The 15,919-nt window shown below is 37.4% G+C and overlaps 1 protein-coding gene across 1 annotated transcript in view; it reads left to right on the top strand.

Annotated features, from left to right (window-relative positions):
- The window catches only part of LOC150104150 (uncharacterized), a 28,250-nt gene extending 14,528 nt beyond the window's left edge, over nucleotides 1-13,722 (top strand). The window contains exon 2 of the mRNA XM_090396409.1: nucleotides 13,571-13,722. Coding sequence (XP_090252535.1) covers nucleotides 13,571-13,722 — 152 coding nt within the window. The remainder of the gene's footprint in view (nucleotides 1-13,570) is intronic.
- Nucleotides 13,723-15,919: the final 2,197 nt, after the last annotated feature.

The raw sequence follows: 15,919 nt of genomic DNA, 5'->3' as shown, positions 1-15,919 counted from the left end.
TGACCACGAGCATCAGCAAGCAGTTAACGTTCATTTTCCAAGTTGAAATTGATTAAAACTTACTTAAGAGCAAGTATGTTACATAAAAGGTTTGTTAGTTTGGAGTTAATAGCTATTGAAAATGATATATGTGCGCAATTAGATATTAAGACCATTATTTCTAATTTTGTGAATATGAAATCAAAAACCCTGAAATTTCAATTTAAAAAATTGCAAGTATATTTACGTAATTTAATTATTTATGTTATTCTGTAAAGATGTTATGTTTTGAATACTTATAGTAAATGTTCTAATTATTTCTGAATTCTTTTCTTATTTCCCCATCTATCTTGAGTTTCTTTTATTTTCCTAAAAGATAGTTCCACTTATAAAAATTATTAAAAAGTTTTTACGAGTTACTAAGAATTTACTAACTTGTAAAACGAAAGAATTTTTTAAACTTTAGTTCAAATAAATTTTAATTTTGTTAGCGATTTGGGTCAGTGAGAAGGCCCCAAAACAATTAAAGTGAATTGGCTTTGTCAAAATTTGCATTAACTTTTAAGAATTTTTTGAATATTCGGGTTTTTAACGATTATCCTGCCTAGTCAACACCCCCGGTTCGTTACATTTAGCGAACCAACGTGTGGCTGTTCTGTCAAAATTTATTTAAGAAATTTCAAATAATTTAAATTTTTATTATCATGAAAGAACCACACACACCCGGATCGTTACAGGGGCGCTTAGATAGAAATTGCATGCGGGCGCCAAAGACCCTAGCGCCGGTTCTGACAATCCCACCAACTCACAAATCAGAGAAAACTTCACAGGCTCCTTAGAAGGTCACTTCTTGGCCTGTAGAAGTTACTAACAGATTAAAACCATTTAACTCTATACCCCTCCCTTCCCTTTATTTATGGACTCCCAAAAATGCATGAAGAAAATGTGCCATTACGTCCCATAGTGGATGGCATTGATTCCTCCCACATACAGATTAGCTAAACATTTGGCCAAAGCGCTCACACACTATACTGGTAACACACCATCACACATAAAAAACTCAGCCCACTTCAAAGCCAGCATAGAAAACCTTACACTCCAACATACTGACATAAGGGTCAGCTTTGACGTCTCCTCCTTATTCACAAATGTCCCACTCAAGGAAACTTTAGAGCTAATCCAAGCTAAATTTTCTCCCGATATCTCAGCCCTATTTCAGTTCACAATGAACTCAGCCTATTTTGTTTGACAGTGAAAATTCTACAAACAAATAGAGGGGAGATAGCCATGGATTCACCACTCTCCCCACCCTTGGCCAATTTTTTGATGATGTGTTCGCTATTTGGCCACATGGCTCTGATATACTCCTCACCTTCTTAACACACTTAAACAACCAACACCCCCAGAATCAAGTTCACTCTGGAATAAGAGGAAAACAACAGCCTCCCTTTTCTAGACATACTAGTCACCCACCAGCCTGATGGAACCTTGGTTTTCTCGGTTTATAGAAAACCCACTAATAGCAGGTACATTCACCAACAATCCCCCCCCCCCCCCCCGTTCACAACAATATGGAGTGGTGAAAACACTATACAACAGGGCTAAACTAATCTGTTCTAATGACAAGGCCCTAAACACTGAACTAAATCACATCCTCAACACTTTCTCAGCCAGTGGCTATCCCCCCCCTATAAAATCCAAAAAGTATTGAAACCAACAAACCACAGGGCCCCCCCCCCCCCCTTCACAACAAGGATTACTCTAAATCCATCACCATCCCCTACATCCGAGACACCTCGGAAAAAATTACCAAAATCTTAAAAGAACATGACTTGACCTCCTGTTTCAGACCATACAGAAAATTGGCATCCCTTATCCGCTTCCCCTAGACCCACCTGGTGTATACCAGGTCCCTTGCAGCTGTAAACTGTCTTACTTTGGCCAAACAGGCAGTATAGCGAATATCAGAATTTCGGAACACAAGGACTACATCCGGTTTCACAAGTATAGCCACTCTGGTCTTGCAGACCATGCTCTGGATATACGCCACAGAATATGGTGGAAGAAAGCTACAATAATACACTGTAGCAAGTTCAAATTTGAAAGACTGTTCATGGAATCAGCCTCAGCCCTAAGAAACTCTCCAAACCTCAACAAATTTGGTTGCACGAGACTGCCCCAAATTTGGGAGGCTTACATCAGCAGACCTTCAGCCCAACAGCCAAGAACACCTGCATAGCCTGCTGGGGGGGGGGGGGGGGGGGGCACCATCAGGACTTTTAGGAGAACAATAGCTTCATCACTTCATTCTCAGTTACTGTGTTGTAGTGCCTACGTGCATGTGCCTTTTTTGCAAGTTCCTTTTGAAGATGGCAACATGATGTTGCCGAAATATCCTAAATATTTATTAAAGTGTAATTTAATTTATATTCTTATGTGCGTTGTCAATTCCTTAAGTGATTTAGTAATGCATAACCAACGTATAAGCTTGTCTACGAGATTTAACATCATTTGTATTAATTATTGCTCTACCCAATTATCATTGATAAGCAACTGAACAGTTCCTCTCAGATTCTTTCCTATATCATTAATGTACAAATTAAACAGTAGCATTAAACAATGACAGAGATAATACTCCAGAAGAGGTCTACTTCAGAAATGTGTGTTTTATGTTTTGATAGACAATGTTATAGTGGGATTAACTGTTCACTTCATTGCTGTTAAGCAGTTGGCAGAAAAATTTGATTTCCTGTGGAAATATCTCGCTGTGTCCGAAAGTGATGTGGAGAGAAAAGTTTTATCAGAGCAATATTCTACTGACCTTAATGGTGATGATTTTGAAAAAGAAATGCAACATTTACCCTCAGTACATAAAGCATATTTTGTAAATGTGCAATTAAAGTCATTAGAGCTGTTGAACTTGTTAATGGAGTACAGACTGTTGGCCTGTTTCCAAATGTTTGTGTTAGCTTAAGAACACTATTAACAATTCTAGCAACAATAGCTTCTGGGGGGGGGGAAGAGATCATACTAATACTATGTCTTCTGATGATCTGATCTGCATTGCAACATAAAAGGATGTTTCAATATGAATTCTTTCTTCTCATCTGTATTGTAGCATAAACAAAGATATTCAAATCAAATGTGCTTTCTTATCTCTGAACCTCTTATTTTATATATTTATATTTATCATGGAGGAAGTATAAGAGCATAAGGCCTTAAATGCAGAAAATTAACAGTGCTCCACTACACACCTCTCTAGTCTTCCATACCATTTTTGACCTTACAGGTTATAGCTCATAGCATAAAACTGTAGTGGATAAAAGCAGAATGACTAATGGAGAAGAGAAGGGGGTCCCCCCAAGAAACTTTGTACCCCTAGATAAAATCTCCTCTCAGAGGCCCTGATGGAGATCCATGTATAATAATAATAAAATACACATAAAATATTGGCCTTTAAAATATCCAGCTTTTCTTATTTCTATTTTTCCAATTGAAATAATTGCATACAACATCCACATACTCTGTTCTGAAATCATGAGATAAATGGGTTCTATTTATATATATATATGTGATGATTTTTAATGTTTTAAAAAGTAGGTGTATCATTTTTAATATAAAAAATTCAAAATTTTGAAAGCAAATTCTTTCACACCTTGTGCCCTTTAACAAGTCAAGAAGTTACTGCAGTAATCTCTTAATTATCTAACCACAGTAGAGTTTGACATTGGGATAGCTGAAGGTACAAATACACCCAGTGGACAAAACATTAGAGATAGGGATGATGGGAAGTTGACACTGGCATCACCCCATGCTGAGTGAAATGTACCCAAACTGAACACAGACAGTAAATAGGTAGACATCAGGGCTTCCCAACAGTGTATTGCAATCAGTGAACATGGGTAAATGTGGCAGTTTTAGTGACTTTGATCATGGTCATATTATCAGCGCAAGACAGATTGGCAATTCCATTGCCTAAGTGGTAAGAACCCTAGGGTTCTCAAGGACAACTGTATTAAAGGTCTACCATGAGTATACCATCAATGGATGTACAAGCACCAGGTGAGTAAGTGGTGGCCATGCCATTGATCACCAGGGTTGACGTAGACTGTCCAGGCTTGTACAGTCCAACCACAGGGCAATGATAGCACAAATCGCATCCAGTTTCAATGTCGGAGATCCAAGCAGCGGCAGTAAGCAAATGGTATGACGTACCCTGCATACCAGCTATGGGAGCTGATGCCCTAATCATGTATCACTGTTGACAGCTCATCATTGGGCATTGTGCCTTGCCTGACGTTGGGACCATCAAAATTGGATCTCTGCAGAATGGACCAGGGTCTTGTGGGGTGATGAATCTCATTATCAGTTATTCCGAGCCAATGGGAGGATGTGGCATCAACAGTACAAGGCCATGGCCCTTTAATGCTAGGTCAGCTTTGTTCAAGATGGTGGTGGTTTGGGGAGCCTTCTCATGTGGCATATTAAGTACCTTAGTGTGTCTCTGGAGAGGTCCTAAAATGCTGCAAGCTATCAGAATGTGGCTGATCACCTGCACACTTTTGTGGCCTTTGCACATTCTACAGCCATTGGTCTGCTTCAGCAGAACAATCTAATCTCTATCAGATGACAGAGAGTGGCACATCAGATCCATGTATCTGGGACTGACGTTTTAAGGCGCAGTTGTGGATAATACTGCAACAGGCATGGCTGGAATTACCTCTGGCAACCCTCCAGCATCTGGTGGAGTCAATGCCTCAGAGCATAAAGGCTGTTATTCCTGCTGGAGGAGGACCAACACGCTATTATCTAGCTCTAATGTTTTGTCCATTGAGTGTACATGGTGTACTAGAAACCACTTGACATATTCACCCATTGAAGAGTTGTCTAATTGAGGGTTAGATAATTGAGAGATTACTGTAGTTACTTGGCTGAGTATCTTCCCCACTTTGTTACAGTGGCAAAATTGCTATCTGACTTCATTGAGATTTATCCAGTTTATTATCTTAGTGTGTACTAAATGGAGAATTTTGAAAATTGGCTGAAATTCATTGTTATTCACTTCATAGCAGATCTAAGTAATTCTGATCATTGACTTAATTCACTTGTGATGTGATATTTTTGAGATCTCACCTATATTGATTTATCAAAACCTATTAAAAATTTATCTTTTATGAAATTTTCACAAAGAATAAAATACTTTAGATCTGGGGTCTTCAACGCATGGCCCGCCGGGTTTTTTGAAAAAATAACTACTTAACATTAAAACGTGATTAAATCTACTCTATAATATAAAATGATAAACCTTTTTATGAAACGTTTTTATGTAACGTTTTTGTGTCACATTTTTTTTCAAATTATTTTAAGCGTTTTGAAACTCGGGGGCTACCCTGAGTGTCGAGTCTTCAAAATTCAAGGTAAGCTATGCTGCGGTATTTAGAATTGTAAGATTTTTTTTTTTTTTTTTTTTTTTTCCAAGATTTGAGTCATCAGAATTCAAGGAGAATAGCCTACCAGTCCAGAACTCGGGGGATTGTGCACCAGGGAGGCAGAACCCCCTTTAGAGTTTTAAAAATTCGACTCATCAGAATTCAAGGAGAACCGGTCTACCAGTATGGAACTCGGGGGGGGGGGGGGATTTTGAAGACTTGACACTTAGGGGCTACCCTGAGTGTCTAGTCATCAGAATTCAAGGAGAACCGGCCTACCAGTCAGAAACTCGGGGGGTGCTTTAGGCACCGGGGAACCCCTCCTTTTGAAGATTTGACACTCAGGGGCTACCCTGAGTGTTGAGTCTTGAAAATTCGAGTCATCAGAATTCAAGGAGAACTGGCCTACCAGTACGGAACACAGGGTGGGGGTGCAGGGGGACAGAGCCCCTAGTAAAAAATAATTTTTATGAAGCCCTCGGGCCACTAAGCTATACTGCTGTGTTTAGAATTGTAACATGCTTTCCAGATTCACAAGGAACGCTGTGCATTTGATACTTTACATAAAATCCTATAAAAATAAATATTAAATAGACATTTCTTCAGCCACCTACCAGCGCTAAGCTGTACTTAAGTACTAGTACTAACGTCGCAGGTAGATGGCTGAAGCAGTACTTCGTTCGAGTGCGCTGCCTAGTGCCTTCCAGATACATCTTGAAGGTTCTCGATACTTCGTTATTTTCATATAAATACAAGAGGATCTCATCCACACTCAGTCAGTCATGAACAGTGTGATATTTGTGTGTAAGCAGATGCAGATTCGTCATGTCAGCCATAGCCTATTGTGGTTTTATATTGCCAGACTTTTTTTTCATTAGTGTGAGACATATTCGGATAATAACCGTTACATGACCATTTTGGATCATTTTTTGGGTTCACCTACCATCACTATGGTGTCTACGAGTAAAAAGCATAAATCAGGTGATTCTTGTCAGGTTTTTAATGAAAAGTGGACCAATTTGTACTTTTTTGTGCTGATTGATGATAAGCCAGTGTGTTTAATTTGTTGGGAGTCAGTGTCAGTATCAAAAGAATACAATATAAAATGACACTGAGACAAAGCATGCATCCAATTTCGATCACCTTCAAGGGTGGCTTTGTGTGGACAAAGTGAACCGTCTCCAAATTGATGTAAAATGCCAGCAGGGTACGTTTAAAAGGCAGAGGGGAAGAGAACGAAGCGTGTGTCAAAGTAAGTTATGTAATAGCTGAAAAAATTGCTAAAAAAATCAAAGCCTTCTTGGACGGCGAGTTTGTGAAAGAGTGTCTCATCGCTGCTGGGGATGTTCTGTGCCCAAATAATAAGGAAGTGTTTGAAAAACCAGTTTGTCTGGAGTAACTGTAGACGACGTATCGAAAAACGCTTGCCAATGACATTGAAGGAACTTTAAAAAAAGGGTCATCTGAATTTACGTCATATTCACTTGCTTTAGATGAGAGCACAGATGTGAAGGATACAGCACAACTGGCTATCTTTGTCTGTGGCATTGATCAACAATTCAACGTGACAGAATAACTGCTAGCACTTGTACCTATGAAGGGAACGACAAAAGGCACTGATATTCTTGAAGCTGCCAAGAAAATGCTCTAGCGTTTCGACCTCAACTTAACCAACCTCGAGGGTGTATAAACTGATGGTGCCCCTGCTATGGTGGGAAAGAATGAAGGGTTTGTTGCATTGCTACGGAAAGAACCAGAACTAGAAGGAAAAGATTTCGTCCATTACCACTGTTTAATCCACCAGGAGAATTTGTGCACAAAAACTATTGGATTTCAGAATGTCATGAAACTTATTGTAACTGGTGTCAACATTATTAGGGCAAGTGGATTGAATCATCATCAATTCCAAGAGTTTTTGATCCAAGAGTGCAAAGAAGATCACGACGATGTGGTTTATTATAGTGATGTGTTGGCTGAGCAGAGGGATGGTTCTTAAAAGAGTACTTAAGGAGTGAAATACAGCAGTTCATGCAAACCAAGGGAATCCGATTGCAGAATTTAATGATCCAAAGTGGGTGACAGACTTTGCCTTTGTGACCGACATCTTGTTGCATATGAATGAGCTAAATACGCAGCTACAATCCAAAGATCATCTGGTGCATAGTCTGTTTGATCACATCAAAGCGTTTGTGGCCAAGCTCAAACTTTGGGAGGCACAACTCGCAAAAAAAGACTTAACTCATTATTTAAATTAAGGGGATATTAAATCCCACATTGTTTTAAAACCGAATAAGAAACTCAAAGATTGGAATCAAAGAGTTTCATAAGAATAGCGATCAGAACTTTCTCCACCTTTGCAATGAGTTGCCCTAGTTTGTACTACGTACTTGAACTATGTGCTTTAGCTTACGCTAGTAGTCGCTGATACATTTATAGTTACTATATTCGGCATGAAACTCTTTGATTCCGATCTTTGAGTTTCTTATTCGGTTTTAAAACAATGTGGGATTTAATATCCCCTTAATTTAAATAATGTTTTACATCGCCGAAATGAAGCCTATTGGCTCTTTACTTTAAATAAGACTTAACTCATTTTCAGCTTCTTGCTGAGTTCAACTGTTCATTTCTTGATGAATACACTACAAAATTTAGCCGTGTTGTGAAGTGAGTTCAAAGAGAGATTTAGTGGTTTTCATTACCAACAGTCTTCTTTAGATTTATCTTCAATGCCATTCATTGTCACTGCTGCCGAAATGCCAGGCTCAGTACAAATGGAGCTGCTTGGACTCCAGAACAACTCTTCTTTGAGAGAAAAATTATTCAATGTGCCCTTGCTTACATTTTACAAAGACTACATTTCTGAGGATACATTCCCAAATCTTCACTGGCATGCTTTGAATATATGTGCTTTCATGAAGCACATACTTAAGTGAGCAGTTCTTCTCCAGAGTGAAGCATGTGATGTCCAAGACAAGAACTCAGACTACGGACCAACATCTCGAGAATACTCTGCGCATAGCGACTTCCAACATTGATGCCAACATCGACAAGCTGGTCAAGGAAAAACATTGCCAAGTTGCCCATTGACATTGTAAAAAATGAATGTTTTCTTCATTAAATTATCTTTTTTCAAGTATTGATTGTGTTTACTTATTACGAACCCAACTCCTACCTACGCTCTTGAAGTTGAGTTTGTTTATTTTTATAAGATTTTATGTAAAGTATCAAATGCACAGCGTTCCTTATGAATCTCATCGTACAATTCTAAATACCACAGTATAGCTTAGTGACCTGCGGGCTTCATTGAAATTTTTAATGCAACCTGCACTGCCGGAAAGGTTGAAGACTCCTGCTTTAGATACTATCTTTCCAAAAAATGTTTCATGTTGCTTCTCTAAAATGTAATTCAATACAAGATTAGCAAATTTGCCTATATTTTTAAGATGCACCCCAGTGTAGAAACACTGGTTATTCCTGTGATTAAATATTAAAACATAAATGATATATACTCTGTCATATATTAGAAAGTGATGACATGAGAGATGTTAACATGATGAATATATTCTGCCATATATTAAAAAGTGTCCGCGCGGTTAGCCTAGTGGCTTTGCGCTTCGCAACCATATGCCTGGGGAAGGAGTGTCCTAGGTTCGATTCCCGTCGGAGACGTGAGGAGCTGAAGGATCTTCCTCAGCCATAGCCAAGTTAGCCAGTCTTGGGCGCATGCAGTAGGGTTTTTTCCGCCAGTTTATCTGGTGTTTTTCATCCTGCAAGCAGGCAAACCGGCCCCGTGAACACACATGGATACAGCCAAGAATACCTTGAGGCATAGGAGTGACCATTCTATCCTCGTATTTCGGTTACGAAATCCAAGCATGCTTGGAAGGTTGTGGGCCTTAAAGGCCTGTTAAAGCCATTGGGATAGATATATTAAAAAGTGATCACATGAAGAAAGATGTTAGACATACCTTAGAGAAGATATTTGTATTCTTGGTTTGTTGATTTTAAAATCTTTGGGACATAATTTTGGTAGAACAGCATTGGTACTGTAGATATAAACTCGTAACCTGAACTCTTAAAAGGATAATTAGTTACAAGAGGAAATGAATCTTCATACTCTACCTTAGAGAAGAACATGAAAATCTTCGATAAGTTATGTCTAAAAATATCTTTCATGTTATCACTTTTTAATATATGGCTGAATATATATCGTTTGAAAGTTTTTTTACTTTGGTTCTACTACACATTAAAGATACCACGAAATTATATACTTGGTTGTAATCCTTTATCCAAAAAAGAAAACAATGTTTTGCACATGAATTGTATTCATGTCTGAATTACAACTTGTATATAGAGGCTAATGACTTCACATCACTTGCCTTACTGTTTATCCCATAATGCAAAGCACACACCCTTTCGGACATGTAAAATACTACTCGTAATGGGAAATACCAAATCTCATCAGTGGGAGTCACTGATGAAACCTCATTAAAGGTTAAAACTGGTCTTGGTATCAGCCCTTCCCATTATGCTTAGCATTTTACAGGTCTGAAAGGGTGTGTGCTTTGCATTATGGGATAAATAGGCAAGTGATATGAAGTCATTAGCCTCTATATACAAATAGCTTAGACGTGAATATATTTTACATGCAAAACGTTGTTTTGCTTCCTTGGGTAAAGGATTAAAACCAAGTATATGATTTCTTGGTATCTTTAATGTATATATCATTTGTTTTAATATTTAATAACAAGAATAACCAGTGTCTCTACAGCAGGGATATTGCCCCTTAAGAATATAGTCAAATTTGTTATATTGTATTGAATTATATTGAATAAAATATATATATTTTTAATGTGGCTCTCACCCACAAAAAGTTTTTGTTAACCTATTGAAAATTAGTATTGTGTAGGCTAAGGATTTTTTCCATTTTTATTTTAAATGGACAAAATCCTTAACCTACCTCCAGTACTAATGTTCTATAAAAATATAATAACAGGTTACATGTTGAACTACAAAGCTGGAAATTATGATCAACTTAGGAGAATATTATCTTTGGCCCCATGGTATCAGTTACTGAATGGGAAAAATATCAGCAATGCATGGGAATCTTTGGAAAAGTGCTTAAATGAGGCAGTATCTCAATGTATCCCTAGTTTGAAGAATAAATAGGTTGGGAGTGAAATGGATGCGCAGCTTTATTAAGCAAGAGAGAGAGAGAGAGAGAGAGAGAGAGAGATCCACAAGAAGAAGTTGATGTGGAAAGAGTATCGTGAGAATAAGAGTGAGAGGTTGAAATATATAACGTTTGGGCCAGAAAAGTAATGAGCATTGTGCAGAAAGCTAAATCGGATTATGAAAAGAAATTGGCCATGCAAGCTAAAGGCAGTCCAAAAGAATTTTATCATTATGACACAAGCAAAAGAAAGAATGAAAGTGAAAGAATAACTTTAATGAATGCAGATGGTACTCAAGTGTCAGAAGCTGATGAGATTGTTCAATTAATGAGTGCTCACTTTGCAAAGATATATCAACCATGTGTATATAATATGGTGCACAGTGCTACTGTTACATTGGATGAAGAGTTAGATGTGCATAAAAATGAGGTTGAAGAGCTGTTGAATAACCTTGATAAGAATTTGTCTATAGGGACAGATGGAATATTAGCCCATTTGTTAAAGCAATGTTCAGCCAAATTGGCTAGGCTTTTCACTTTTTTGTAACTTTAGTCTCAGCTCAGAAATGATACCACAGGAATGGAAGAAATGTATGATAGTTCCATTGTACAAGGGTGGTGCAAAAACTGATATGTCTAACTACCAATCTGTCAGTATCTTTTGGTGTGGTAGTGAAGATCTTAGAGAAGTTGGTAAGAACTTGCATACAGAAATGGGTAGACAAACAAGCTATACTCTGCAAGGAGCAGCATGGGTTTACTAAAGAAAGGTCATGTTTTAGCAATTTGCTCATATTTTATAACAATGTTATGACCTAAAGGGATAAAGGGAATGGATACTCTATGATAGTGTTGGATTTTTCTAAAGCATTAGAATATGGGATTGGAATATAAACTCTTGACTTGGTTCAGGGGATGGTTGACAGGTAGATATCAAAAAGTGGTATATAATGGGCGTGAATCTACCAGATCTAAGGTGACCAGTGGTGTACCTCAGGGTTCAGTCCTTAGGCCATTGTCATTCAACCTATACATTAATGACATCAAGCAGGATCTAATATCAGATGTGCAATTGTTTGTCGATGATGCAAAGATAGGCATGGCAATCAGGGATGCTACTGATATTCAGCACTTACAAAATGATTTGAATAGGCTGGAAACTTGTGCAAACGAAAATGGCTGTCAGTTTAATATCAGTAAGTGTAAAGTTATGCACTTTGGCATGATTAGATTTCCATCAGCATATTATATTAGCAGGGTTATGCTACAAGAAGCTGAGGAGGCAAGGGATCTTGGCACATTAGTGGATAGGAATTTGAAATTCAAATTCCTATCCTAAAAACATGGTCACATAGCAAAAGTTGCAAATATAACTCAGAGGATAATTGCAATGTTGAAGTGAACCTTGACATCTAAGGATGAAGGAAGTCATTTTATATCTTTATAAGGCTTTGTTAAGACCACATCTGGATTATTGTGCACAGATTTGGTCTCCCAGATTCCAAGGAGATAAAGAAGCTGTGGAAATGGTGCAAAGAAGAGTTGCAAAGATTATAAATCCGGATTATGGGATTTTGATTATGAGGACTGATTGCGAGTATGTGGATTACAGAGTCTGGTTAACAGAAGAAAGAGGGAGTGATGTGATAGAGGTCTATAAACTTTTGAATGAGTATTATAGGATAGCATCTGATGAAATTTTCTGTTATATGGAAGGTGGGGAGAGAACATGGGGGGGCATCCATGTCAATAAAGGGGTAAGAGCTATATTTTTCTCCCACAGAGCAATGAGTTAGTGGAATAGTTTGTCTTTAGGGGGGTAGTGAGTGCAACTAGTGTGAATGAATTTAAGAGAAGGTATGACAGCTGGTTTGGGTGATTTGTAGCTTCCCTCCATGAGTCCTTGACTCCCTGGAGGTCTCAGATAATAATAATAATCATTTTTTTTTAACATAGTTCAGAAATCCTTCTCTAAAAATCATATCTGAAACTTTTTTCAATCTATTCCAGCCCCTTCAGTAAGTAGGGTAGTGGGTCTAACATTCATAAAAATTCATAACATTCATTGCATTCATACATGCAGTCTCTTGGTTGGAGAATGGATACACTAACCACTCGGCCAACCAGATTGGCATTATGGTGGTGCTTTGTTTTATTATTGTCTGCTAATTTTGTTCATATTCAGATGTGTCCTTAGTTACATAAAAGTTGTAGTGTTGAGACCTGTATAGTTATTGATAATTCTCTTTAGTGCTTTGGTTAATTTTTCATGAATGCTTTGTTATAACAGCCAGCAGCAACCAGAGCGTTATATATTGCATACGTAATATTAATTAGAATAACATTTCCTGTTGATTTTGACATGATGAGATGTTTTTTTCAATGAAATTGGCATTTCCCAAGAAGATACTGGAATTGCTGTTAGGCAACACTTCTACACAGTTTAAATACAAACTCACCAAATTAGCTTTTCTACATTCTGTCCATGGTGTAGTCATGAAGATGCTGTAGCATTGTCCTTTGAATAGGAAAGGCCTGGATGAGAGAATCTCATTTAGGGTGCAAGAACTTTCGTAAGGGCAACATAATTGAGCAGCACAATGTAGTTATTTTATGCTGCTATAAAATGGACTCTCATCCATTGCTAGGTACAATTTGTGTCAGAAGATATAGCTAGATATGTTTGGTTCAGTATTGAAGTGTACCATGTATGTCTTGTTTTTGAGCGGAATATCTGTGATATTTATTCTGATTCACTGTAATCAGAATTTTAAGTTTCTATTTTATAGTATTAATTTATAATTGAGAGCCCTCCAATATAATAGGAACTAAGCTTCACTTAAGTTGGTATTATATGTTATTGGATTGTTATTAATAGTCAGATTTATTATAAATAACATTTATTGTTAAATAATTCATATTAGATTGAAGGAAAAACTTATTTTACTGAAATATTTTACTGAAACTATATATATAATACTCTTTTCAGTTGTGTATTGTGATTATACTGCATCCAGTAAGTCCCTCCACTTCATTGAGGACTACATTAGAGATGAAGTTCTTCCTTCGTATGGGAATACTCATACTACATCTTCAGTAACTTCTTTGCAGACTACACTCTTCCGCCATGAAGCTAGGTAAATAATGTTAATCATTTTGTTTAAGTTAAGGGATATTACATCCCATATCGTTTCTTAGTTGAATAAGAAACTCAAAGAGTTTCATGCCAAATATAGTAGAAACTATATAAAGTTCGTAACTTTAGTCTCAGCTCAGAAATGATACCACAGGAATGGAAGAAATGTATGATAGTTCCATTGTACAAGGGTGGTGCAAAAACTGATATGTCTAACTACCAATCTGTCAGTATCTTTTGGTGTGGTAGTGAAGATCTTAGAGAAGTTGGTAAGAACTTGCATACAGAAATGGGTAGACAAACAAGCTATACTCTGCAAGGAGCAGCATGGGTTTACTAAAGAAAGGTCATGTTTTAGCAATTTGCTCATATTTTATAACAATGTTATGACCTAAAGGGATAAAGGGAATGGATACTCTATGATAGTGTTGGATTTTTCTAAAGCATTAGAATATGGGATTGGAATATAAACTCTTGACTTGGTTCAGGGGATGGTTGACAGGTAGATATCAAAAAGTGGTATATAATGGGCGTGAATCTACCAGATCTAAGGTGACCAGTGGTGTACCTCAGGGTTCAGTCCTTAGGCCATTGTCATTCAACCTATACATTAATGACATCAAGCAGGATCTAATATCAGATGTGCAATTGTTTGTCGATGATGCAAAGATAGGCATGGCAATCAGGGATGCTACTGATATTCAGCACTTACAAAATGATTTGAATAGGCTGGAAACTTGTGCAAACGAAAATGGCTGTCAGTTTAATATCAGTAAGTGTAAAGTTATGCACTTTGGCATGATTAGATTTCCATCAGCATATTATATTAGCAGGGTTATGCTACAAGAAGCTGAGGAGGCAAGGGATCTTGGCACATTAGTGGATAGGAATTTGAAATTCAAATTCCTATCCTAAAAACATGGTCACATAGCAAAAGTTGCAAATATAACTCAGAGGATAATTGCAATGTTGAAGTGAACCTTGACATCTAAGGATGAAGGAAGTCATTTTATATCTTTATAAGGCTTTGTTAAGACCACATCTGGATTATTGTGCACAGATTTGGTCTCCCAGATTCCAAGGAGATAAAGAAGCTGTGGAAATGGTGCAAAGAAGAGTTGCAAAGATTATAAATCCGGATTATGGGATTTTGATTATGAGGACTGATTGCGAGTATGTGGATTACAGAGTCTGGTTAACAGAAGAAAGAGGGAGTGATGTGATAGAGGTCTATAAACTTTTGAATGAGTATTATAGGATAGCATCTGATGAAATTTTCTGTTATATGGAAGGTGGGGAGAGAACATGGGGGGGCATCCATGTCAATAAAGGGGTAAGAGCTATATTTTTCTCCCACAGAGCAATGAGTTAGTGGAATAGTTTGTCTTTAGGGGGGTAGTGAGTGCAACTAGTGTGAATGAATTTAAGAGAAGGTATGACAGCTGGTTTGGGTGATTTGTAGCTTCCCTCCATGAGTCCTTGACTCCCTGGAGGTCTCAGATAATAATAATAATCATTTTTTTTTAACATAGTTCAGAAATCCTTCTCTAAAAATCATATCTGAAACTTTTTTCAATCTATTCCAGCCCCTTCAGTAAGTAGGGTAGTGGGTCTAACATTCATAAAAATTCATAACATTCATTGCATTCATACATGCAGTCTCTTGGTTGGAGAATGGATACACTAACCACTCGGCCAACCAGATTGGCATTATGGTGGTGCTTTGTTTTATTATTGTCTGCTAATTTTGTTCATATTCAGATGTGTCCTTAGTTACATAAAAGTTGTAGTGTTGAGACCTGTATAGTTATTGATAATTCTCTTTAGTGCTTTGGTTAATTTTTCATGAATGCTTTGTTATAACAGCCAGCAGCAACCAGAGCGTTATATATTGCATACGTAATATTAATTAGAATAACATTTCCTGTTGATTTTGACATGATGAGATGTTTTTTTCAATGAAATTGGCATTTCCCAAGAAGATACTGGAATTGCTGTTAGGCAACACTTCTACACAGTTTAAATACAAACTCACCAAATTAGCTTTTCTACATTCTGTCCATGGTGTAGTCATGAAGATGCTGTAGCATTGTCCTTTGAATAGGAAAGGCCTGGATGAGAGAATCTCATTTAGGGTGCAAGAACTTTCGTAAGGGCAACATAATTGAGCAGCACAATGTAGTTATTTTATGCTGCTATAAA

This window comes from Typopeltis vanoorti, chromosome 8, assembly GCF_054136105.1.
Source record: "Typopeltis vanoorti isolate ZY-2024b chromosome 8, IOZ_Tvanoo_1.0, whole genome shotgun sequence".
In the NCBI taxonomy this organism is placed as follows: Eukaryota; Metazoa; Arthropoda; class Arachnida; order Uropygi; family Thelyphonidae; genus Typopeltis; species Typopeltis vanoorti.
Note: the sequence above shows the minus strand (reverse complement) of the source record. Positions and strands in the feature narration are given on the sequence as shown.